Raw genomic sequence first — 27044 nt, 5'->3', positions numbered from 1 at the left:
ATGAATGATGTGCTTCCCCACTCCAGGTTTTATCTTTAAATTCTGGAACTTGTAGTCTTGTTTATTGCACTATAAAACAGGACTATAAGTCTCACAATTCAAAGAAAGAACCTGAACTGGAGCAGCAGATTTGCAGAACCGAACTCTAGCGATTTCTTAACAATGCTTCAAACTTTTTTAGCCACTAGCGAACATTCAAGTTTTAAGATATTAAATTTAAATAAAACGTCTCCAAACAGGCTAGATATGATTCTTTAAAGATGCGAGCTACAATCTAGTTAAGCTTCGACTTTCTGTTTCAAGATGGTGAGTGGATCTAATACAGGCAGCAGCCTGCAGCAGCGCCGTTTTCTATGTCCATGATCATCCTCTGCTCTGCTACCGATTTTCTTTGGTAGTCTAAGTGCTGCATGCTGGGATAGTGGAGGAGCCGATGAATGGAGACTTCTGCTGTTGTCTTGTGAAGGTGAGAGACAGCAGTGTCTTGTTATTTAGTGTTTTGGGGTTTGATGTTTCAGCGATTATTCTGTGGGAGGGGCATAGCAACTGGAAAGTCTTCGTCCATCTTGGGGGTCTTGCTGCTTGTTCGTGTTTGAGCCTGCTGTTTATTTAAAGAAGGGGCCCGCTTCTGTGAATGTGATCAGCAAACACTGTGGATCTATTGAGGTCTTTGATTTGAAACCTCACGGCGACTTTCATTTCTGCATTCCGTAGAAATTTGGAATAAAGGATAAAAAGATTATTACAGGCAAAAACAAACGTCAGTCATACAGGTTTGAGATTGGGGCGGGTGTTCTTGAGTCTAAAGATGACATTCTGATGATAAATGCAGGTATGTGAGGCTCACCTAATAAAGCTGTCAAGGTGGTTCAGGAGTAAGGTTGCCTTTCTTGGCGTACATCTCACTACATAAGTGCGACTCGTTAGGTGTCTGCCTGCAAGACAGTAGCAGTTGGGAGCATCAGTACGCCAACTAAATGATGTTTAACACTTTGGATCAGAGTTAAACACAGCACAGCCACTTTGTGAGGAGGTTATCCTGTGTGTATATATTTGGTCTCCAAAATTCAGATGGTTTTGGAATAAAAGCAGTGCGCTCCTGTGTCCCCAATACTCCTGTAAATAAAACAAAAACATACTAATTTGATGATACACAGGAAACACAAAAGTAGTGATTGAATTGCTTTTTTATGATTCATATTTTTTTTTAGGCTACTAAAAAACGTAAGCAAGCGAAATAGCACTGCATACATGTTTTCGTTTTGTGAACAGATCTCAGGATCTCGGTCTCTAGTGCTCTGTAATTGCCGAATAATAATAGTTACCGTGAATGGGACAAATGGGCAGTCACTTTCATAGCTGCTAATTTTGTTGTAACGAGTGACACCGTTAACTCAGATTTTTTTACTGTGTTTTATTGAGTTTCTCATAAGAACAGAGCATAAACAGACAGTGCTGAATTCAAAGTACATATTCGTATCAATAGAAATACCACTTCCACACACCGAGGCAATGTCCTGAAAATGGAGGCAAACATTTTGTTACACGTGAGAGGTGACAGAAGACATTCGTTGAAAACTGTTTGAAATTGAGTTCAAGACATTGACCCGATATACAATAAAAAGATGTGTAGATGTTCACATTAACTCAGATTTAAAATTACTCGGTCAGTTTGGCTGTGGGCACTATATAAACCTGAAAAGGTTCAAACAGTTGTGGAGAAGCTTTGTCATATTCACAGATTAGAAGTCTTATTTTGCATTCTCCACAAGGAATTGAAATAGGTAGAGATAATATGAGGTTGTTTTGAAACATTTTCTAAGCATTTTCGTTAGGTACTTGGGAAAAGATTGGTTGCTGATCTGTATTGCAGTTGGTCTTTGAGTACTTTTTGTGAGACCAAAAGTTAATAATTTAAAAAAGATCGTGACACTGACGAAGCTGTGAGGCCAATTAAAAAAGGTGTTGGACGGATTAATGCAGGGTACCAAAGTTCCCACAACACCCAGAGTCAGTTGTTCAGTCCGAAGCAGCACTGTTTTTCAATAAGTGCAGACTACAAAGGTTCTTAAATGTAGTCACGTTTATTACAGGTAGGATGCACTGTTGAAGACAGGAAAGTCAAATATGTTAATAATAAAAAGTATGATAACTTAATGGCATTGTTTTGCGTAAATAACAAAAGATCTTGCTTTTACGCAGTTCAATTTACCAGCATCAGGCATATGAAAACTGAGTTGACCATGCCAGAATTTCAATTTATAATCTGCAGATCATCACTGATGCAGCAAGTGCTTAATAATTCTCTAGGCCAGACTGGCTGTAGCGGACACCGGGCATTTACCCAATGGGCCCGAAGGGTGGGGGGCACGGTTTTGGACCGATGGGGGCCGTTTTTGTTACTGGGAGCTAGTTTTTCTGCAGTGATGCAATATCAGCCCCCTGTAACAAAAGCAGCGTTCAAACCCCTCCCATCCCCCCCCGTCCTCCCTAGGCCAGTCCGACTTAATTACCAGGGCTGGTTTGTGTTCTCAGTCCCTGCATCTCATGTAATAAAAAAGTGCGCAATATAGTCAGGTTCGTTAGAGAGTAAGAACACAACTTGGGGAGGTGCAGCACAAGAAGGAACATATAAATGTATTTTTGTGTCTAGTGCACACACTGCTATATCTTCTAGATGCTTCCAAATTTGCACTTAAGAAAGTTAAGTCACAGTGAGGTAAAATGGTTTGCCCAAGATAACACAATGTGCACCAGTGAGGAACAAAAGCATTAAAGAAACCCTACATCCCAGGCAATAAAATAGATGGAAGAATCAATAAGGTCACAACTGAAGGCAAAGTATCTGAAGAGTTACTGTTAGGGGGTACGACTTGATTATGTGAGATTAGTCACAGGCATCTGATAAAAACTAAGGAAAGAAGGGTTGTTGCGGCCAGTATCAAGGTGACATTTTGCTTAGTCAAGGCACATTTTGACTCACACTTCTGAGCTGGTATTCCGCTCTTCTGACTCAGTGGCATTGCCTTGGTTCTTGTGCAGGTTCCGACCAAACCATTGATGCATTATAATAATAGTGGTATTATTTTTTAAAGCACCTCTGTCCACAGTTTGTGCACCTTAAATAACATGGGTTACTTTTATCCAAATAAAGGTAAGCTGGAATTAGTCTTTGGCACTCATTTCTTTGAAATAGTGAAAACATACAATTTCAAGCAAAATAATTTAATATATCTATCTATATATAGATATATATAGTGAACTAGGTCTGTCATTACTCTGTATTCCCTTACTCTGTCACACACAAATATCAGTTTTTGGGTCCTAGGGGAAAGCTGTGGCCTTGCATTGTTTTCCTACGGGAATGATACCCAGATCATTTTCTCATTGTCATCTTGGTGGGAGGTCAACTCTGAAGAACTTAATTTTTGCCTCGGCCTTGTCTCTACCAACTCTCTAAAACTTAATGGGGACAAGACCGAGGTAATGGTCTTGCCAAGAATCCCCAGTTCTGGAGTCCCAAGCACTGGTCCACAACGCTAGGAGCACTTCCTAATCCCACAAATGAAATGAACAGCCTTGGCTTCTGGCTGGACTCTTCCCTGTCCATAAGACACAAGTGGCCAAAATATCCTTTATATGTTTTGCAGTCATGAAGTGGCTAAAAAAGATTTTGTGGATGCTCCCTTTTTAGTCAGAAAGGACAGTGGTCCAAGCCCTGGTTCTCTCAAGGCTTGACTACGGTAACACCCTGTGCCTGGAGAGCAGACAAGGCCACGATTAGATGCCTCCAAGTAGTCCAGAACACATCTGTGAGGCTTTTATTTCGGCTTCCCAAATACTCCTCTGTAGCCGGTCTCCTCCGTGATCTACACTGGCTCACAATTGATAAAAGCATCAATTTTAAGGCAGTTTGCCATATGCATAAAATCAACTCACGCTTTGAACAACACTACCTGCAAGATCTGATAGTGCCCTACCATCCTTCTTGCCCACTGAATCCAAGCAACCACTTTCTTTTTACAGTCCCCAGAATCAAGCACACCCGGATTGGTGGCCGCTCCTTCTCTTTCCTGGGCTCCAAGCTCTAGAACAGTCTTTCTGAACTGTTGAGATGTTTTTCCTCCTTATTTACTTTCTGTAAGGAGCTTAAAACCTGGTTGTTCTAGTTCCTAGGCTCTAGACCCTGCCACTTCAGGTCTTTTTCGGTCTGCAGTACTGGGAAACCCTCTGGGTAGTTCCGCGCTCTACAAAGCTTAATATTAATCCAAATCCTTCTTAGAGGCAATTTATATCCCGCTTGGAAGTGTTTACTCTGGGCCTTGCTGTGGGTTTCTGCCACCTGACTGTGAGGAAGAGAAGACCACCATCTTGATACTGTCCTTGGCATGCTCTCTCAATTAGTTTCCCTTCCTTCTCTTGCAAACCATGCATTTGCGTGTGGAGAAGAAAGGAAAGGCATCCGCTTATCAATCCAGTCTCTGACATATTGCCTCTATCCCCCCCTGATCTTTCCTTTATTTGGTGGTGGCGAATGGGTTTTTAAGTGTGTAAGGCACTCCCTGTTTTTCCTTTAATTGGTCTTCTCTTGGGGTTGGTGGGATTCCAAATGACAAGCAACACAGCTATTGCTTGTAAATGGCAGCAACATAGCATCACATGCACCTGTCCTGTTATTTTAAAAGGAAATAGTATCCTGGTATGGAGCTCTGAGCGGATTTTACCTAGAAAGGATTGGTAGACTCTTCTCCTGAGTGTAACGGGTGTAAAGGCCTTGGATCACAGTGGACCTTAATTGTAAGTCTCCTCATAGCCTTTTGAGGGGGTATTAATCACTCCTATTGTTGGTGGGGATATCATTTGGGTGATTTCCGGCCCTGCATTGTTTGGTACTGTACAGGAGAACGGAGTAATTCAAAAAATACACGGAGTGCTTATTGAGGGAGATAAGAGAATTGTAGCTGCTGAGCAAAGCCTTAATAGCCAGCCGGAAATTTGATCAAAAGGTCAGGGAAAGCATAGCTATCTGCATAGCACAAGGACTTTTACTTAGACTGTATTTTATACCTCTGTGGTTCTCCTATCACGAACTAGAATGGGGCACATTTGCTGGAAAGATAATGATTGTTTCATTTGAAAACAATATGAGTAGTAGAGCAGTGCAAATAGTATTGGGTAAGGAATAATTCCAGATTGATTATATAAGTGAGAAGAAGTGGAGAGAAGTCTTTATTTTTGTAGATCTGAAGCCATAAGAGCAATGGTGTTACTTATCGGTGCTCAAGAGCATGTATAATCCTATAAGTGTGTAAAACCATGTTATAAACTGCAAAATTTTTCTTCGTGGCTAATGTGCTGGAAGAAAATAAATAAAACTGATCAGTGGACAGAGGGCACTGTGATGATCTGTACATAACCTACCTGTTTGAGTATCAGTAGGCCTGATGCATCCATATTATTCTGAGACAGATAAAAAGATTACTATTGAGATGGATAATAATGGTAGCATCTGTGGGTAAAACAACAAAATATACTCCTCAGCTTCAAAGGTAGTGCACTGCTCACTGATGTCTCAGACTCACATCTGACTCCGGTAAAGTACATCATCATCGCCGCTGTTTGCCATCCTCACCCACCCACTCCATCACCTTCAGAGGCTGCCCCGTCACTTTCAGTGTGGTAAATACAAATATTGCACCATAGCTGGAATCACAATCTCTGATGGGTTACCGTTACGGAATGTATTGCAGCCGTAACGTTATCGGAGTTGAGACCGAAATATGCAGCAAGACAAATCCAAGCCTTCTCTTTGCTAATGCTCTTAGAATCATCTGGAATTCCTCCCACACTCCTACTCTTTATGAAGAAACTGAAGACACTCCTAGGAAATAATACCCCAACCCCGCATAAGCCACTTGGTGATGGACCCAGCTGTCAGTCTCCGTTGTTCTTGTCCTACTTTCATACACCTGCTCCTGGTACACTCCTCCCAACTTTTATTGGGCACACCATTTTCCTGTTGCTTAGATTTGCTCTAAATAAATCCATGTATGTACAAATTTCAATGTTTAATTTGCGATGAGTAAATATTATCACACTTGTTCAAATTTTGTTTACCTGCCCAGCTACTTCTAGTGTGTTGCTAGTCTTCTTCAGCTCCCTTTTTGGACTGTAAACGTTGTTCCAGCGCTGGTCCATCGCTTATGTGTATCCCATTGCTCCATTCCACTTGATCTAAGGGTATTCAAAGAGAAGATGGACGCATGTACCTAAGAGAGATAGGAGAAGGGCTCCATGTAAGGAAAACATGCATTACTCATTGCAAGGCTCTGGACTCCTGGCTGGTTGATAGTACAGCCGGTGAGTTTCTATTGGTTATCACCAGTCTTTCTGCATTTTCTTTTGTTTTTAATTAAACTTTTTATTGGGGACAAGGTTAAAACACATTATACATCATCCAAACGTGTATCCGAGATTGTGTGCTGGCACAAGCTTAACAGTACACCTGAGACCATAGCGTTATTACATTCAATTTACATTGGGTCCATTTGTTACCGCCCATTCCAGATCAGTGCCCCGTCGGGGCTGCGGTGGATCGCATATTCCATTTACCCCAAATTTGTGTCCATGTGGTGGGGCATCCTCTCGATCCATAAACAGTCTTCTCGGTTGCCATACTTTCTCTATTTTTTTTTAAACTTTATTTTTCATTTTGCAATAAGAAAAACAAATTATTAATGATGCAGCATATAGGAGCATGCCGATGGTGTGATTGACAATACTTGGTACAGGTGGTAGCCTCAGAGGTAAAAAGGCACAATAGGGATACATAATCATTCAGAAGTATAACACAGTGAGACATAAGCACGGGACACACCAATGTCACCCAGGTCACTTTTTGCTGGAATCACCCCTCTTGAGCTTTCTGCATTTTCTTAATATTTAATTTTACTAAATGCAGAAAGTCCATTCTCTGAATAGTTCTATTCACTTAATGCAGAAAGCAGATATGCATAAAAGCTCGGTGGCAGGGAAATGTTACATGTGATTGCCACTAAAAATATTGAACACTTTTTGATGCTGGACTGCAAAAGAACACTAACGTAATATCTTTTGCACAGAAATAAACTCTAAAACATAGACTCCCAATATCTCAATCTTCTGTAAATATTTCCCTTTCAAAATTTGAGCTTGCACTTAACAGCGCTGTCAAACGGAAAGATTGGAGTTTTATTAATAAATGAACCCAAACATAAAATATATGGGAAATGAGTGTTACATTGTACATCACTCAGCTGCATTTGAGATATTTTCACACATACACACATGCTGGAATTAAGGACTGAATATGGGTCTAAATGTTTATGGGGTATTTTTATGTAAGGTTGATACTCTGGCAGTATACACTTTTAAATATGTTTTTGCAAAACAAGCTTTTGATGTCCATGTTATCACCTCTAACTCCACAAGGATGTGACCAATGACTTCTCGTTTCTGAAAATAACTAGCTTTCCCATGTCATCAAACATGTAAACACGAATGCAATGTAATGTGCTTACTTGTATGTATGAGAAGTGCAAGTGATTATGGATATCCTGAGCTCTCCTAACGTACCAGTTCTGGGGAGCACTTGTGTACCTCCGTGTTAGAAATTTGTCTAAACAGTGTGTTAATCTATTAAAACAAATCTAATAATGTTCTAGACAGGGAAGCAGTGCAGTACCCATTAAAAGGTACCTGTGTAATACCAATTTTCAAAACTAACATTGGAAATGTAGGTTTGGCCTATGAATTAAAGTACCTTTGGGTCATTGCCCGGATCAATGCGGTCACACATCTTTGAACTCATACATCAATTCATCCATTCACTCACACATTCTAGCATTTCACCCTGGGACCCTAGCACAATAAAATACACAGAATCCCAACAGCATATGCAAGTTCAATGAAAACATTTAAGTAGAAAAAAGAAAACATGCTGCAATGCTCAACACAGTGATAATATGCCTGCAATAACAAACATAAGCAAAACGGTAAAATAACCTTTAATTGTTGCCAGAAAGTGGCCCAGCTGAATTCCGCACACTGCAAATGAAATAAATGGCAAGCAAGAAACCCGGTAACAGTAACTGTAAAACTGAATCTATATCCTTTTAAGAAAAAGAAATAAAAAGAGGACCCTATTGCCTTTAGCACATGCTTTTCGCACTACGTCGTTTAGACCTACTTGCTTTGTCATAACTTTTCATTTTAAGCAGATCACATCTAAGAAATCTACATAACTTTTCATATTGAACCGATAAGCCTGTACTGTTTGCTTGATACTATAACAAACACAAGCCTACTAAAGTGTGCATAAGCTGCCAACCAGAATGCATACTGTCATAAAACTACAAATCTATACAAAATGACACTTGGCCAAACAGTGTGCAGCCTCTCTCAATAGGGCCTAAAAGAGTAAAAATCTTTTACTCCGAGGGTCTGTATTGGTGGCTTACCAACATCAAAATCCTACTATTGCAGTCTGTGAGAGTACACCTAATAAAATACCTGTCTACAGCCTGTAACATAGTGTGATAACATTCATTCCACTGTTACAGGTCTACAGCAAATAACAAATCCCTTTCATAATAAATAAACCAGGCCTATGACCTTTGTCGTAACTTTCCATAATAATAAAAAAAACAATAAATGCATACTTGCTTTGAAAGATTTCTTTGACTCATTCGAAAGAGTAAAAGAAAATACTGCAGAGTTAAAAATATGATTGGGGTTTTAAGCAGCATTATGACACAATATTATTATATGAAAAACGGAGATGACTGTACTTGACACAAGACATTTTCTTCTTTTTTACGTAAATATAAACATAGTAGTGAAATTCCCTGAAGAATTTCAATATTGAATGAAATCTGTTTGATTTTATATGAGAAAAAAAAGAAGTTTTCAAATGATAGGAAGAAGATATAAGAAAGTCGTGAAGGTGCCCTCATACTTGGCCACGTCTTTGACGAAACAGTCCCCGAACAGGTTCCCGTCCGCCAAAGGACCCGGTTCCGCTGCAGCCAATTCTGTGAGATTGGAGTGCATGCGCATAAGAATTGATTTGTGCCGCTCAGTGGAGATGGCACAGTTAGCTTTGCCCAAGAAGCATATGGCTCTCTCTGTCCATCCTGCCAGGACATGAGGATCCACTGCAGTGCAGGATTTCTACGCTTCTAAAGCCATTTCCAAGATCTTAGCTAGAGGGCCGACCACATCTAAGAGCTTGTCTTGGCACCCTCCCCGGCGTGATCAATACCCTTCTTGGGGTCTTTTTCGAACTTTTTCAAAAAGGTTAAGAGACTGGAGTCTATATCCGGGGTTTCTGCCACCTTATCAGAAATATCTGGCCTAGGGCACTCCGAGCGGAGTCTGTTGCGCACCTCTTTGTCAAAACTTTTGCGCAGGTTTTCGTGCAAATATGCCGCAACTTCATGGGCAGGTAACCAATCTGACGACCTGGGGTGAACTATATCAGCTGGGTTAAATGTGAAGGGAGTGGGGATAGCTTGAGGTGTTTCCACATTTTTTGACTTCTTTGTTCTCCTCTTAGGAGGCGACTCGTCCGGGGTGTCAGTTCCCGTAGTATCCGGGTCTGTGTCAGTGTCTGGGGCCTTAGATTTGACGGTGTTGGGGGCAGGCAGTGATGAGAATATGGAAGAATGAGGCCAGGGTTTTGGCTGGGGGGCGTCTTTGGGTGGGTCTGCCGGAGCAGTGAAACCATGACGTTTCGCGAATTTTTCAAGCTGTTTTGTTATTGGTTTCAATGCAGTAGCTGGCGCCTGCTGCACAGTCCCTGGAACTGCTTTCTCAAGGGCCTTGTTGACCGACTGCTGGACCGAGGCGTCCAGGGCCTCAACAATGTTGTCTTCTAGGGAAGGGGTTGCCACTTCCTCCTCATATAAAGTATCATCCTCTTCATAAGTGACCCAATCCTCCATTGTGGGGCAGAACTTGTAAGTATATTTAACCACGAAGGTGAGGTCAAGAGGAGTAATGGGGGAGCCAACCCACAGCACAATGAAATATAAAGGTACCTAGCTCCTCAGCAGCAGCTGTGTAGGTGTTCTTGCAGCCCACAGGGCGTAAGTAGAGCCAAGAGCAGAAATAAATGGAGCTGTGCACACTCCAGGACCCCAAAAAAACACTTTTGCAGCCAACCAGGCGTCGGAGAAGTTGCTCGGCGAAGATCGAGGGAAAAGTGAAAGTGCCTGTGCTAATTAGGGTGGTTGCGACGTGCATAGCCCAAATCCTACTAGGAAGTAGCCCAATTGGGCTACGCATGTAGTAATTATATGAAATATGGACAAAAGAACAACATGTGGACAAATCTGGGCTATACGGCTCTGCGCGCTTGGGCTGATGAGGGGGGCCTCTGCGCGCACAGATACATTCGTGGTGTCACTGCCGAAGGCAGCGCGGTACCGGGACTCTCAGCAGGAGCCTAACAGAAATCTGGACGAATTGGCCGCAATGCACGTGCTCTTTTTCCCGTTGTAGCCGGTTGCTGGAGCACTGCAGACGCGCGTGATGCCTCCCCAAAACAAAGCTCCCAAGCACAACGGGAGTCGCGATTCACAGACGGTGCACAAAGCATGAAACAGGCAAAGCAAGCATTGAAACATCGAGCGCGAGTAGCGCCAACACATATTTAAATTAGCGGCGCATGCCTGATTAACAGTGCAGATAAACCACATATAGTTATGAGATTATGAAGATCAATGCACTTAACTTTCTGCGTGAGCAGCAAAGAAAGAGGATGATTTCTGGTTATGGTGGCTCTTATGGGGTCACACAGGATGTGATGTGTTACATGTGCATCATGGGAAATGTAGTTTATTTACATAATGCAAAGTTTTCATTGGCTGCTGTGAGTGGCATTAAATAGAAAGAGAAGCATAATACGAAGCCTCCGGTCCTGTAATAGAATTACAGAAGGTCGAATGTTTGCACCGGTCGCGGAGCACCCGCTTTAGGGTTTCTTTTCATGGCACTTCGGTTCTGGATCAGATTTCCAGTTTCCTTACTTTACACCCAAATTGCTATTTTTGCAGTACATTAAAGTTGTATTTGTTTACCAAAGAACAATGGTTCATGGCCTCTTAACCTTGTTATTTACCTTTTAATGGTATGTGGGTGCAAGTTGGTTGTGAGGGTGCTATTTTTAGGTTATCTGCTGATTTTCTTTTACTAGTTGTATTTTAATGTATGCGGTTCGTCTCGTTCTGAATTGCCTCCGATAATAAATATTGTCAATTTGATCATACATGAGATACTTTGATACTTCTGCAAAGGAATACGTTTTATTCTCTCATTCCAAGGGAATCCTGATATCAAAATATAATTTAAAAAAAGTCAGATGATGGCACTTATATGTTATCATGGGTGAGTTCTGCACCAGGAACATACAGCACCTTTCAGCCACATTTCATTAATTGAAAACGAGATGATAAATTGTCGGGCTGGGTTGAGCTATCCTTGATTTCCATTTTCTTCATACTAACTGAAACGATCTGTACTGACACACAAATTATTTCAAGAGACGAGTTTACTAAGGCAACATTGACACTCTGCTTTGAAATTTCAGTGCCTCATGCAAGGGAAGCTGCGTTTTAAAATGCCTTCCCTCTTTGCTTCAGATTATTTGGTCATGCCAAGCCCCCCGTCAAAGGTGGGGAGGCAGCAGATCGACAGGGCCAGCCGTGGCCTTCCACCACCCCAGAGGAATCTGGTGGCCATCCCGTCCAACTCGCGAAACCATGACTTTGGAAAGGACACCGGAGTGTTCTGCAGTACATACAGAAACCGGGGGAGAATCATCATTTTGTAGAGCGCCACCCTCCCCAGCGGGTTTAGCGGGAGCGCGTGCCACCGCACGAGGTCCGCTTTGGCTTTCTTGACTAGGGGGGCCACGTTGAGTGCCCAGCTCAATTCCGGGAGGAGGGAGACCCAGATGCCCAGGTATTTGAAAGACAGCCGGCGGAGGGGAATCGTGTTCTGCCAATCAAAGCATTCCCGGGAGGGGTGGAGAGGCACGAGGACCGACTTGTGTGAGTTTAGGTGGAGGCCAGAGGCGCGGGCAAAGCGGCCCAAGATGTGGAGAGCCCGAGGGCGCCGGGTCACCAAGGTACAGCAGAACGTCGTCCGCATAAAGGGCGATCCTGTGCCGGGTCACCAAGGTACAGCAGAACGTCGTCCGCATAAAGGGCGATCCTGTCAGCCTCAAGGCCCGGCCACTCCCATCCCCGAATGAGAGGGTCCGCTCTGATCAGGGCAGCAAGGGGCTCCATTGCAAGCGCAAAGAGGAGGGGTGAGAGCGGGCACCCCTGCCGCGTGCCCCGGCCGATCCGAAACGCTCTCGACAGCGCCCCATTAACCAACACTCTGGCGCGAGGGCGCGCATACAGAACCCGCACCATCCCAACAAACTTGGGACCGAAACCCATGTGGGTCAGGACGTCGAACAGGTAGGGCCACCCCACCGAGTCGAAGGCTTTCTCGAAATCGGCAAGCAAGAGAGTGAGGTAGGGAGATATGCGATGGCGGTGTGCCAGTGCCACATGAAAGCGGCGGAGGCAGTGGCGAGTGCCCCGATCCGGCATGAAGCCGCACTGGTCCGGGTGCACCAGGCGCGACAGGAGGGGCCGGAGCCGCTGGGCCAGGACCGCAGCGTACAGCTTGATATCGGTGTTGATCAGAGAGATCGGCCGATAGGCCGACCTGTCACTGGGCGGCGGAGTGGACTTGGGCAGATCCACAATCGTGGCTATATCGGCCTCCGGGGGGAAGGAGCCTCTTTCAACCGCTTCCGCATACAGGGCACCCAGCCGTGGGACCAAATGATCCTTGTAGGTGGCATAAAACTCCTGCGGGAACCCGTCCGGGCCCGGGGTCTTCCCGGCAGACGTGCGCCCTATCGCGTCCCCGATCTCCTCGGGAGAGATGGGCACCTCCAGACTCTCCCAGTCACTCGGCCTCAGCCAGGGAAGGCTTAAATCACCAGCGGCGAGCAGTGAAGCCAGGGACAGATCCGATGCCCGGGCCCGGTAGAGTTGTGAATAGTACTGAGCAAAAGCGTCCGCTATAGCCACGGAAGAAGACTGAAGCGTGCCGTCCGAATCGGTCACCGCCGGGATGATGCGTGATGCCCTGGGGTAAGTGGCCAACTGGTGCAGGAGCGCCCCATTCTTGTCACCCCATCCGTATACCCTCGCCACCGAGGATTGCCAAAGAAGCTTGGCCGCGTCAAGCGACCGCTGACGAATCTCCTCACGTAAGAGCCGCAGCTGCCGGGTCTCGGCCGGATCACCAGAGTCAGAAACGGATTGCTCCAGGCGCAGCGCCCGAGCCTCACAAACCGTGAGCTGCTGCAGCTGCGCCTGGCGATGTTTTACCACCTGTGCCTTGGCAACCCCCTAACCGTGGCCTTACATGCCTCCCAAAGGTTGCCCGCCGAGGAGACCGATCCGCCGTTGTTGCCAAAGTAGAGTGCCAGCGCGGACCCCACTTCCTTACGGAGCGTCTTGTCCTGCAGGAACCATGCATTAAAGCGCCACATTTGGCGAGCCCCGTGAGGCGGGGGACCCAGACCCAGAAGAAGCGGAGAATGGTCGGATATCCCCCTGGGGAGGATACGGACGTCCTGGATACCCAGACAATCGGCAGGGGGGACAAAGATCGCGTCGATGCGTGCCTGAGTGTGGTGGGCGGCCGAGGTGTGTGTATATTGCCACGTGTGTGGGTGCCAGAGTCGCCACTCGTCGCACAGGCCCTGTGCCTCCGCCCAACCGGCTGCTTCGCCCGCGCGGGAGTCCGAGACCGGACCCGAGGAGTCCAGGTGTGGGGCCGAGACGGCGTTAAAATCCCCTCCAAGAACAATAGTGCCAGGCGGAAGAGTCGCCAGCCAGGACGCGGTCAGAGATAAGGCCGGAGACAGCCCCGTGGGCGGCGCATAGAGCGACAAGAGGCTGAGCGGCCGGGCCCTCAAGCGTGCCGCTAACCGCAACCCCCCCCTCCCCTGGGAGTCATGGACCACTCGGGCCAACACAAAAGGGAAGGAACGGCGCAGGAGGACAGCCAGCCCCCCCCCCCCCCCCCCCCCGAGGACCCGGAGTGCCACACCCGATCATACCCGAAGCGCGCCAGAAAGGGACAGTTCTCGCCGATGAGGTGAGTTTCTTGAAGCAGGAGCACGTCTGCTCCCGAGCGCTGGGCGTATTTAAGGACGGTAGTGCGCTTAAGCCAGTCCAGCAGGCCGTTCACGTTCCGGGACAGGATGCGCACCTGGGCTTTGGGAGCTAAATCAGCCGTGGCAGCAGTGGGTATGGAGCGCGCCGGGGAGGAGGCAGCCAGGGAGCGCCGGGAGGACACCCCTGGACCCGGGTGCCAGCGGAAGGGGGCACGGAGCGCACAGGCCCCGGAGCGACCACGGATCTCCCACCAGGGGAAGCCAGCGGACGGTGGCGGAAGGTGAGCGGCAGTGGAGCGCACATGTGGATCTGAATGAAGGGACACGACGCCACTTGCTGCGCAGTGCTGTGTGAAAGGCTCAATAAACAACAACCCCAACCCAAAGAAAACAGTCTCACATGGAGAAACATCAAACAAGTACCAAACCCCAACCCCCCACCCCCCACCCCCCACCCTACACTTCGAAAACAGAAGCATCTGTCGCCCGAACCAAACCAACAATCCCAAGACCCCAAGCTCAGGCGCTCGGGTATAAAGAGCGTGGTGGACCCCTCCTGGAGTACGGATTTCAATGTCCTGACCTGGGCTGTTACTGGGGAGTGCAAGACTGTGGAGCCCCCCACCCCCGCCCTCGGGCAAGGCCGTCACCTCCCCCGCGAATACAAGAAACAAGGAGAAAGTCATATAGCGGGACTGCGGGAAATGTCCGATGAGTCAATGTGCGTGTTGAGGGGGGTCGGAGACCCATCCGGCCCAGGCGACGCTCGGCGCCGGGACCCCCCGGCCGCCCGGGAGGAGGCTTCAGACGAGGCGGAGGAGTCTCTCACTGGTCTGCCAGAAGCGCTCGCAGACCGGGCCTTGATGGCCGCTGCACCTCGCCGCGGCCGCTGGGACCCAGCCACGACGGGGCCTCTGGGCCCAGCAGCGGACGACCCCCCACCCGGGTGTCGCAGAGGCTGCTCCTCAGTAAGCCACGTCCAGGCCGCCCTGGGGGTGTCGAAGAATAGCGTCTTACACTGGAAGACAAGGCGGAGGCGGGCCGGGAACTGAAGCTGGTACTGAAGGCCCAGGGAGCCTCCGTGTAGGAACGGCGCTGCTCCTGGACCTCCCGGGTGTAGTCCGGGAAAATCATAATGGTGTGGTTGTTATAAGTCAGTGGGCCACTCACCCGTGCCTCCCGCAGAATAGCATCCCTGTCCCGGAAGTTAAGGATCCGAAGAATAAAGGGGCGTGGGGGGGCCCCTACCGGAGACCTGGACGCCAGCGACCGGTGCGCCCTCTCCACCACGAACCAAGTTGACAAGCTGTCTGCTGGCATCCAGGATTTAAACCAGGCTTCCAGGAAGTCGTCGGCCCGGCCCGACTCAACCCCCTCCGGAAAGCCCACCAAGCGAAGGTTGTTGCGGCGGGCGCGGTTTTCGGCATCCTCCGCCCGCCTATGCAGTTCCTTGGAGTGGGTCGTGAGCTCCCGGACCTGGTCTTGTAATTGGTGAATGTCATCCTCCGCCGTGGAGATCCGCGATTCTGCTTCCGTAATGCGGGCCGTGGCGTTGCGGAGATCCTGCCGCAGAAGCGCAACATCTATCTTCACCTCCCCAACCATCCCTTCCAAAGAAGTGCGAGATGCATCAATAGCTTGTAGGATGGTGGCCAAGTCCTTGTTTGGGGCGGGCGCCTCCCCCTCGCCGGCACCCGGGGGGTCTGGGGTCGCAAAGCGGTCAATCCTCGTCTGGTGGGACGCCGCCGGTGGCTTAGGGCCTTTTTCCTTGCCCATGGCGGGTCCACGCGTCTCACCCTCCGGATCCTGGGCCGGGCCAGCACCGCTGCGCCACAGGCAACTCCCAGAAGCGGCCCCCAGGCAAGCCGCGACACACGGGCCGCACCAACGCTGTCCACTGCCTCAATCCGCAGGGTCAACCCAGCAACGCGGAGCACCGCCACTGCCCCAGCTCAGGGCCAACAGCCAGACCCCCCCCGGGACGCAGAGGTCATAAAGCGCCCCCCTCCAGCCCAGACACAGCTCCGTGGGCAACCTCGCCGGGTAAGGAGGATGAGGGGCAATGGGCAGGGGGGGCCCCTTCGTCAATAGCCCTCAGACAGGTGGCGCCGGGTAGGGACAGTCCAGCGTCGCGCCCCCTTCAGGTCGCCGCCGTGGGTGCAAGGGCGCGACACCGCTCCATGCGCGGAGGCCTACCACAAGACCCGGGGGGGGACCGCGCCCCCGCGGGAGTCACCCCGCCATCAGCAGATCCCCACCAGGCGTGCAGAGCAGGAGGGCGGGAAGGGTAGAGGGAGGCCGTCTCCCGGAGGACGCACCGGTCCACAGTCCAAATTGCAGCAAGGCAGCGGGTGGCGGCAACTGCGAAGCCGGGCCCAGTCCCACGAGTGAGCTCCCACCGCCCGGGCCGATCCGCCCGTCGATCAGGGCCTCGCAGCTGGAGGTTGTCCGGGGAGGCGCTTAGGATCCGCCGCCCTCCCCCCCCGACTCACCCGCAGTGCGCTGCAGGCCGAGGCTCCTCTCCGCGAGCTCCTCCTGCCACCGGTCAGCCGTCAGCAGTCACCGGCCCGCACCCCTCGTGTGGCGCCGCGGGCGCTCGTAGCAAGCGCCGCCGGCCGAGGAACCGGCCGAGTGCGCGCCTCGTCAACGGTTCCAAATCAGCCCAAAGTTGCAGCGAGGGTAGGGCTACGGCTCCTTGTCAGGTGGCATGAAGCGGAGTGCGCCCAGGACAGCGGCAACGGAGTCAGGACGGATGCGAGGGGTCAAGCATCACGGAGCTTTACCTCGGCGCGGCCATCTTGGCTAGCGCCACCTAGTGCTCTCCAGGTAAGCTTTATATACTCTTCAGTAATAAGTTACTGGATATAGAACAGTTGAAAAATGCAATAGGAATTGTACTTTGTTTGATTTACAGGGGAGCAGTAGTATGCAACACTTAGCAAATGCAGTACATTGAAATGAATAGGCTTTTTCAACAAATTGCAGGTAAGTTACTTTTACGTTACTTTTTCTAACTCCGTGCTGGATGCCTAGATTCAGCACTGGGACATTGCCTGAAAACAGTTGAGAAAATGTGTTTTGGTTATCGTTTCGATTTTTAAGGAATATTTCAATTTTGCAAAACTCCACACTTAGTCGTTTTTTCGAAAGAAAATTGTCAATGTTATTCTATGGAAGAAAAACAGGTTATCGGTTTGCAGGTAAGTAAACGACTGTGGGAGTTAAGGTTCTGGGGTTAGACTCAGGGGTCCCCCAGGGTCACTGATGCACTGAGATTGCACCCTCAGCGGCACTAGGGCAGCCGGGTGCAGAGTGTTGAGGCCCAATGTTATCCTATGGGGGATAGGGGGCTTCAAGTTGGTCGCTGCTGGCTAGCAGGCCACTGGGTTGTGGGTGCAAAGTTCCTAGGGTTTAGCTCAGGGCAAGTTGGGGACCAAAGTAGCAACAAAGGTGCACCCTCAGCGGCACTAGGGCAGCCGGGTGCAGGGTGTTGTTTTGAGGTCGGGTGCCCTGTTGTTTCCAGTGGAGAACCTCCGGGACAAAGAAACCCTGTAGGCTCGGGGACGAGGATCTTCTGGGTGCGACCACCACTTCGAGGGGTAAGTTGGGATGTCGGGGGTTGGTTAGGCACCGTTGGTTTGGGCACACAAGGCCGTGGGGCGTCGGGGGCAAGGGTGCCTTGTGACGTCGGATTTTCTTACCCGCTCTGGTCGCGGTAGGGGGGGGTCCTCTGTATTGAGGCTGCAGGCGTCATCTGGAGGCTTGAGGCAGGTCAGGGGTCGCCGGATCTCGGGTCAGGATCTCCGGGGGGACCTCCTCATAGTGTTTTTCCACTCTTGCTCGGCCCGGGTTCGGCAGGTGCAGAGTGGGCTGGATTCGCGGTCTCTGGCTGGCAACAGAAGCTGCAGTTTAAACACGTCCGGTGTTCACGGGAGAAACAGACTGGGAAGTGAGGGCAGGCAGGTCCTCTGGGGTTTGTGAAGTTGCTGGCTGCTGGACACGCTGGGATTTCGCAGGAGCAGGTTCGAGGGGAGACAGGCCTGTAGGGCTGGGGCCAAGTCAGTGGGCGTCGTCCTCTTGTTAGCTCTGCACGGCTCTTCGTCCTTCTTCCGCTTTTCTTCTTGTAGGTAGGCTGGATCTGCCTTCTTGGTTCAGGGCTGCCCCCTAAATGCTGTATTTAGGGGGCGTTTTTAGGGGTCTTGAGGTCAGTAGCCCTTGGTGTGCTCACCCCACATGGGGGAGTGAGCACAATCCCTAGTCCTGATTGGGGAGTGCCTGCCATCTCCAAGATGGCGAGCACTAGAGAGTGGGCTTCACCTCGCCTCCCCCACCTGAGGGGTGGAGTTGGCAGAGGTGGGCACACCTCCTGGGCTGGCTTGTTTTTCCCACCCGTCTTCCCGCCGAAAGGGAGGGGAGACGGGAAGGGGGCCTGCTCCTGATAGCAGGAGAGGTTGGGGGTTGCATTACAAAGGCTGCCAGGCCTTTGCAGCACCCCTGCCACAGATGGCTCTTCCTGGCCTGGAGGAGGTGTGAACACCTCTGCCCTGTAACGGTTTTGTTTCTGGACTCGGGGAGCGTAGGCTCCCACCCTAGGGGTCCATAAACATGTCTTGTGGTGGCAGGCTGGTGTGTACCAGTCAGGGAACCCACCATAGGCTGGTCCTTTTTCAGGGGAATCTCTGAGATGCCCTCTGTGTACGTTTTTCATTAAATCCCACACTGATGCCAGTGTGGGTTTAATGGGCTGAGAAGTAAAGTGTAGCCATTATGGTGCTGTGGAGTTCGTAATGACATGCTCCCAGCACCATATACTCTTAATGGCAGCACTGCACTTACAATGCCTAAGAATGAACTTAGACTCTGTAGGGGTACAGGGCTCATGCACCTGTACCCTCACCACTGGCATAGGGCACCCAGCTAGAGGGGTGACTGATCTATGCCAGGGCAGTGGGTTGTAGGCATGGCACACAGGGATGTGTGCCATGTCGACTCTTTACTTTGTTCTGCACCAAAACACGCAGCCTGCAACGGCAGTGTGTGTGTGTAAAGGTACAGGGCCTCTAAGGGTGGCACAATAAGTGCCGCAGCCCTTAGGGGTCTTCCTGGGTCACAGTGCCCTGGGTACCTGTGGTACCATTTACCAGGGGCTGACCTGTGGCCAGAGATGCCAATTGGGTTAGTTTTGGGGAAAGAACACAGGCCCTGGGAACCTAATTGGCAGGGACCCAGGGCACACCAAGAAAAAGTGCATCAGTAGTCTGGCAAAAAGTTGGGGGGGTTACTGCAACTGAAACCCACTTTCCTACAGTGAGCGCAATCTATTGCTAACATATCCGGAAATGAAAGGTATGTTAAACTATGGAAGAGAAGAGGGGACGCTTATCATTCATTCATTTCTTTATTTTGATCACAAAGGATCATAAAAGAACACAGCACAAGATACGATAAGGGGCAGACAATTGAACATAAATAACTAAAAGCATCATGTAAAAAAGTTAAGATAGTCACATGAGTTATTCTTAGGACTTCTAAATACTGTCCCCTGCCAACTAGTTTTCAAAGTGGTAATATCCATTTTTTCCTAAGAAGTTTATAGTTAGGGTCATTCCAAAAGCCCTTCATCCCAAGTCTCACCAGTAACACTAATGTGATCTAAACCAGGGGATTGAGGTTATTGATGGTGACTTCAATAAATCAATAAGTGGCTCCTTATATGGCAAGAGTTCGTCCACAGCCTATGCCAGAACATGCTAAGTTTATAACTTAGCTTATGTGCTAGCTGCCTTTTTGCGAGATCCAGGTATAGTGGTGGGGTGCTTGCAGGTAAATCTACCAAAGATCTAATGAAACGATTCTCAATTGTGGACAAGCAATTTATCATCCCAGTGTCCCACAGTTCGGCTCCATAAAGTGTGCCCCACCTAAAACCTTCATGTTATAGATTTCCAGAGCAGGTGCAAGTTGTTTTGACAAAGTTTTCCTGTGTATTTTAGTAATGTTGGCAGTCTGGTGTATAAGTTCCAATTTAACTTTCTCGATATATGCTCGATATGTGCTGCCCAATTAATTGTTGGTGTCAGACGAATGCCTAGATAATCAAAGGCATCAACTCGCTCCAGATTAGTTCTGTCAGCTAGTACAGGTCTTTTAGTGGGGTTTACCGCTCTTCTTCTAAAAATCATATATTTAGTTTTAGATTAATTTAGCACCAGCCCTGGCCCATCGCAGGATTTAATAAAATCATTTAAATGTTGCTACAATCCCTGCAGCGATTGTGAGATCAATAGTGTGTCATCGGCAAAAAGAAGGGAGGGCACTCACTGATTGCTAATTTTTGGGGCATCACAACCATCTCTGTCTAAAAAATTAACATCATCATTAATAAAAAGAATAAAAAGTGTGGGGGCTAAAACACAGCCCTGTCTCACTCCACACTGAACTGGGAATGGATCTGTAACTTGTTTTTTCGGGCCCCATCTCACCTGTGCTGTATTCGATGAATGTAATCTAATTAAAATGTCTAAAAGATTGCTTGGTATGCCCTGCTCCTGTAAAACCCTCCAAAGACTTGCACTCCGGACATGGTCAAAGGCAGACCGCAAATCAACGGAGGCCGCATGGAGCTTGACTCCCTTGACTTGCACTTCTTTCCAGTAGATACAGAATAGGCGAAAAGTTTGATCCAGGGTACTTGTTTTCGCTCGAAAACCTGCTTGAATGTCACTTAGGGTTCTGGACTCAAGAATCCAGTCCTGTATATGACCCAATATTTGCATATAAAAGATCTCCTGCAGGGAGTCTATTAAACTAATGAACCTATAGCCGGATGGCCTCGTTCGGTCCCCCTTTTTAGGTAAAGCCTACTATGGCAGTGCGCATGCGCTGCATAGGAAATCGACCTCTTGGAATCAATTCAGCTTTCTTCAAAGCGCGTGCATGGTGTGCTCACACGCTATTAGCCTTTGCGTCTGGCTTCATTACGCAATTGGCCAAAGGCGTGTGGAGGTCGGAGCTTCTTTTCAAAGGTTTACTCCCAGAGCGTTTTGCTCTCGGGAGCCAGCAGCATCGCGCAGGGGTTATCTGTTTTGTGTCAGGTTTCCATGCAGGGCTCGCGCATTCCAAGGCCGAGTAACTTCTTTGAGCCACAGGAAAGCCTTCGTCCAGACAGCCGCCTGCCTTTCAGTGCCTTCTTGTTCAGTGCGCGAGGGAGGCTTGCTCTTTGTGGTGCGTTTATTCTGTTTGAACGAAGGTCGTTTGCTCGACTGTCACCTCTAGTGTATCTATTCTCTGTGTGGTAGTATAGCGTGAATGTCTGCTGCCTGGCTTGCTGTAACTGTATATGTTTGTAAACAACCGGTACGCTCCCACTGCTGGCATCGGCGTGCTGCATATGTCCTGTCTCTGACAGCAGTATGCCTTCAGGGCCGTTTCTAGGTGTTTTGAGCGTGCAACATCTGTTCATGAGACAAGTTTGCAGCTCTTGCGCTGTTCGTTTAATGTGAGTTTTTTTTTAAAGAGAAGTTTGATATGTTTATATTTGCTCCTTTGATCTTTTGTATTCTGGAGAAGCTCGTACTGGTTGTCATGTACCTCTTCTGGGATTGTCTCTCTCAAGGCACCCTTCACAGGTGCATCTCACCAGAAGAGCCTGGGCATGGAAGACCCCAGCACTGCAGGTTGTGCTACATTGACATAGTGAGACTGCCTAATGCTCATTGTCATAGAATCGCCTAGTCTCACAAACCGTATTTCCGCGCTGTACTTCTGTGCCTTCAATTTATGACATCATTTTTTAAGTCTGCGGAATTTCACACATGCCCCGCACACCTTAACGTCTCACCTACTCCCAAGTCTACTTTCTCCACCGCATCTGCTTGCAGCCCTCCACTATGCCTGCACTTTAACTAAAGCGCCTTACAGCAACAGTCGTGACCGAAGAACAACGGTCAGCCTCATTTCTACAGGTTCCAGCTCGTGTGTAGCCATCCAGGCCCCCCACTTTTCATGTCTGTTGTTTATACAAAGGGCTATAGCCACCCACCAGTGCCGTAAATAAAACAAGCATTGGCATAACCAATAGGTCTCGCCTTTGGGGCCTTATAAGTGTTTCACCATGCAACAGTTGATGTTGTACCAAGGATATTGTGCTGGATAATTAAACACTTATAAGGTCCCAAAGGGCTATGCCAATGCTTGTTATAAATGGGAACGACCTCTGCATTCTTCCATGATGGAGGAATAGGGGTACCATTGAGAATTGAGTTGGTCAAAAGATTAATATAAAGACCCCAGAGTGTTGTATCCTCCTTGTAACGATCATTTGGGTTCCTGTCTGGTCCAGGGGGGGGGCATGGGCCGAGATACACGAGCGAAATGCAGATTGCATTTCTTCAACAGAGATAGAAAGATCTCCGCCCTCATTTACAGACCCCAGACCTAGACCCTGAGATGTCTCCTCAACTATAGCATCCTTTGACTCATAGAAAGAGCCAAAATATACTACCCAGTCTTCTGGCTGGACTGTATGTTCTAGGGCTCTCTCTTCTCCTTTTAGCCAGTATGCTGCTATGCTTCAAAAGCTCTTCGAGTATTTGGCTGACAATGCTTTTCGTAGAGATGACCACAAAGAGCCTTCCCACTCCTTTGCGGATTCAGTTGCTCGCTTATATTCTTTTAAAGTCTTTTTATTGAAAGTAAAGCAAAAAGAAGCAAAAGGTCAAGCAAAGTGGGGACACATGTCCTGACAATGAGAGCGGCAACACAACATCGCACATTGAGCTGTTCCTCAAAATCGTAGAAGGGAATCAAGCCACAAGGAACACAGGCTGGGCCATGCCAAGAAATAGCAGTCCCTCCCCCGTGCTCTCTTATATTTAGATCTACATGCCACTATCTCAGTATGTTCTTTCTGCATAAATGCCTTTAAGAGCACCACCTTGTGGAGCCTACAATCCTTATTGTACCAGACACCCTGCTGGGCTGAACTCCGGTGTGTACTAATGCTTTCCTGTTTTTTTGAGTATTTGGTGATTTCCCATGTAATTCCCTTAGTTCATCATATAGGGATTCATGTCTATGGCCCATTATCTCCACAACATTGTCAAAAATAAAGCTGGCTATTTCCTCCAATAGCAAACAAACGTTGCTCTTGGTCATATATAAGACCCCTGGATGAGCCTCCACCCAGTCCCAATTAATTTGCTTCCGATTGTTGGAGATTGTCAAGGTACCTAGGTCTGGGCAGCCCCTTTTTGCAGGCTTTACAATCCCCTGCTCAATTAAGGTAAGTGCTAGGGCATGATGGTCGCTATCGACCCTTTTGACCACTGCCATGTCTTTTACTGAATGCCACAGATTGAGGGATATCAGACAATAATCTATCCTACTTTCATAATCTAGCCTATTGAAAGTAGGATCCCCATTTGGATCAGAGAATGTCCTTCCATTCGTGGCTCTCAATTCATGTTGAATCGTGAGAGCCATTATCTGGGCACCTCTCTTGGACCATCTTACTACCGGGAGATCAGTCGGTGGGATATGCCACTCTCTATCCCACTCATCAGTCAAGTCTGCAGGGATTGGGGAAAGAGGTTCAAATGTACAGTTGAAATCACCCGCCACTAATACAGGTGAATTGTCTGCATAATGTGACAGGGCAAGATCTAGGATACGCAATGTATTGGTTTACACAGCACTCTATTGTAGACATTAAATATCCTCATTTTTGGACCACTACAGAAAGTGAGCTCCATTGCTAGGATATCTTCAGTATCAACTTGTAAGAGTTTAACTTTAGCCCCTGTGTCAATTTTCACCCATACTGCTAATCCGCCAGAGGGTCTACCCAGCTCTTTTCTTTTTGCATTAATGGCGTAGGTGGAAAAAACATTTCTATGGGGGCATTGCAAGCTCCAGGTTTCTTGAAAGAGGCTTACATCGAAGCAGTCTACAAAGGAGCACCATTCAGGGTCCCCCAGTAGCTTGGAAATCCCGGCTACATTCCATACGAGTACCCTTAACGAGTGAGTTGGCAGTTTCCCCCTTCTACATCTTCTACATCTCCCAAGGGTAGGGCAGCCACAACCCCACTACCCACCAAAGGAACCATCTTAATATTAGCTTCTGGGTCAGAAACCAGATCGACAGCAAGAGGCATTATAGTTAAAGATGGACTAATAATTGGCATTATCAGGGGGCTTAAAGATCCTCTCCTATTTACAGGTGTCATCTGCACTTCAGGCAACGGTCAACTGTACCCTCTTTCCAGTCACCCATGTTTGATTGCAACAGACCTGGTGTGGCAGGCCCATAAGTTGAAAATGGCATTTTGTGTTAATAGAGGTCTCAAGGGGGCATCAGCTGCTGGTCTATATCTAATGGAAATACAGGAATTTTCTGGAGGAATTATGCGTGAGTCAATTGACAATAAACAAGTAATAATACCAACATCGTGAAAGCTAAGCTCAATCATATCCCAAGGGGACATCTGCATAGGTATTCTTCTAGACCATTTTATATCATCCCTGATGATTGAGTAGCAGTGACGAGTAGACCGGAAGCAATAGATGACCTTATTCTTGAGTGAGTCCCAATCTTCATGACTCCTAAAGGGAAGTTTAGGAACTTCCGTGAGATAAATCACTGCACAATGTTCCTGTACCCTTGGTCTCATAAACACCATCCCATACAATTCCCCTGTCTAGTATCATCCCAACTTCTTGAATATGGGTGTTGCCTTCATCCAAAACAACCTCTCCTCTATACTTATACCTCTGCCTTGTATGGGACCAGGGGGATTACTCTGGGTTTGGTTAACAATAACTTGTGAACTACATTCCCCAGTAGTGTGTGATGTTGACTCAATGTGCCCTGGTTGCTTGGGGTGTAGGGTTTTTCTTGCATTTGCCTGGCTACATATTCCACCCCCAGAGGTCGCCCTTCGCATTTGTGGTGGCATAGTTTCTGGGGCTAGTAACTTCCCATTATTGGCCCTCTCCATCAAACCAGCAACCTTGACTTTACCTCATCCCTCAAGTTTTTAATGAGATCTTTTAGTGACTGAATTTCACCAACAGTGATTTTACATATCCCTACAGGGTCATCACCCACTGCCCCCACCTCTGCATCCTCAATTTCAAGGACCTCGAATCTATTTTGACATTCGATGTTAGCATTCGATGTTGTACTGTGCATTTTTCATCATTTCCAGATTGGCTCGTAATTTTGTGGTGGAGCCTCCTGGCGCAGTGCGTTATGGGGGCTGGAGTCCCCTGGCAGGCAGCGGTGGCGGTAGCAAGTTTTGCGGGCTCCCGCGCAGGTTTTAAGCGCCTCCTGGCACTTGTAATCTCGCGGTGGCGCCTCCTGGCGCAGTGCGTTTTGAGGGCTGGAGTCCCCTGGCAGGCAGCGGTGGCAGTAGCAAGATTTGCGGGCTCATCAGCTTATCAGTTTCTGGGTACACTTTTGAGTACATGGGAAATTTAGAGAGCAGTATCTGAACCACCATTGTACTTGTTTTATAGCATGCTTTGGCAGTACTTAAGCGAAATGCAATGCTGTGACTAAAAATATGGTAGTTCTATGTTCAAACAGCTGTGGGACCTTATCTCCACACACTCACCAGTCTTTGTTTTTATTGCTGAAACCTGGCTCAACCCTTCATCCTGCCCCCAACATCACCACAGGAGTACCCGAAGGATACAAGATCACTCGCTGGGACCACATCAATAAACCCGGAGGAGGAATTACCATCATTTACAAAGAGACCATCCAGTGCACCACCACTACGGACAACCCCACCACTCCATGGACCACCTCAACTTCAGACTCCAAACTGACGGCAAGTGGACCATCAGAGGTACCCTCGCGTATTGGCCCCCTGGACCGGGCCCTACCTTCTGCAACGCCATCACCTACTTCTTTGCACCCCTCGCTATCGCCTCCAATTACTTCATATTCCTCGGCAAACTCAGCTTCCACCTCAGTGACCATAGCGACGCCAACATCACCAACTCCTTCAATGCATGAACAACATAAGACTCACCCAACTCGTCCATGAGCCCATACACACTGCAGGACACACACTGGACCCCAGCATCCATGTCACTTACAGCCTTGTTACTGAACTCATCTGGACTGACCACTTCATCATCCACTTCAACATCACCAGCACACATACTGCCGTCCACGCTCGACAGAGAACCCCTACCTCAGCTGGTGCAGAATAACCAAAACCCAATGGACCAATGCCCTCAATGACTCCAACTGCAACCCAGCCACATCTCTGGACCAGGGTGTCAGGAACTTCTACATATGGATCGCGAACTGTGCCAACAGCATCGCGCCCATCAAAGACTGCAATTACAAAAGGTCCACAAAACAGGCCAGCTGGTACACTGAAGAACTTAGAGCAGTAAGTGCATCTGCAAACAGTGGAAAAGAAGATGGCTCACCAGCAAAGACACCACTGACAGGACCTACTTCAAGACCTCCATCAACCTCTGCCACTGGCTATTGAGGAAGAAGAGTGTAACCCTAGTTGCTCACATTAACTCTAGCTCCAATCACATCAAGGAACTCTTCAACATAGTCAGGGAGTTCTCCAACCCCTCTGCCGCTGAGAACAGCATCACCCCTTTGCAGGAGCTCCTTGACAACCTAGTCAATTTCTTCAATGACAAGATCTCTATCTACCAAAACTTGGAACCCTAAGCATGCTGACTTCGACCTACACCCCCACACCGCAACTAGCTCAGACCATCAACTGACCTCTTGGAACCTGCTCACCACCCAGGAAAACGACCACCTTTATCAACTC

The 27044-nt window shown here is 48.3% G+C and overlaps 1 protein-coding gene across 4 annotated transcripts in view; it reads left to right on the top strand.

Annotated features, from left to right (window-relative positions):
- Positions 1–334: 334 nt before the first annotated feature.
- Positions 335–27044, top strand: part of NARF (nuclear prelamin A recognition factor) — a 331765-nt gene continuing 305055 nt past the window's right edge. For 2 of the 4 annotated variants that reach the window (XM_085616853.1, XM_085616850.1), the window contains exon 1: positions 335–466. Coding sequence is in view for 2 of the 4 variants with exons in the window: in XM_085616852.1 (XP_085472978.1) it covers positions 434–466 (33 nt within the window). In the remaining 2 variants the exon portion in view is untranslated. The remainder of the gene's footprint in view (positions 467–27044) is intronic. The other 2 variants (XM_085616852.1, XM_085616849.1) reach the window with 1 other exon arrangement.

The sequence above is a fragment of the Triturus cristatus genome, chromosome 7 (assembly GCF_964204655.1).
Source record: "Triturus cristatus chromosome 7, aTriCri1.1, whole genome shotgun sequence".
In the NCBI taxonomy this organism is placed as follows: domain Eukaryota; kingdom Metazoa; phylum Chordata; class Amphibia; order Caudata; family Salamandridae; genus Triturus; species Triturus cristatus.
Note: the sequence above shows the minus strand (reverse complement) of the source record. Positions and strands in the feature narration are given on the sequence as shown.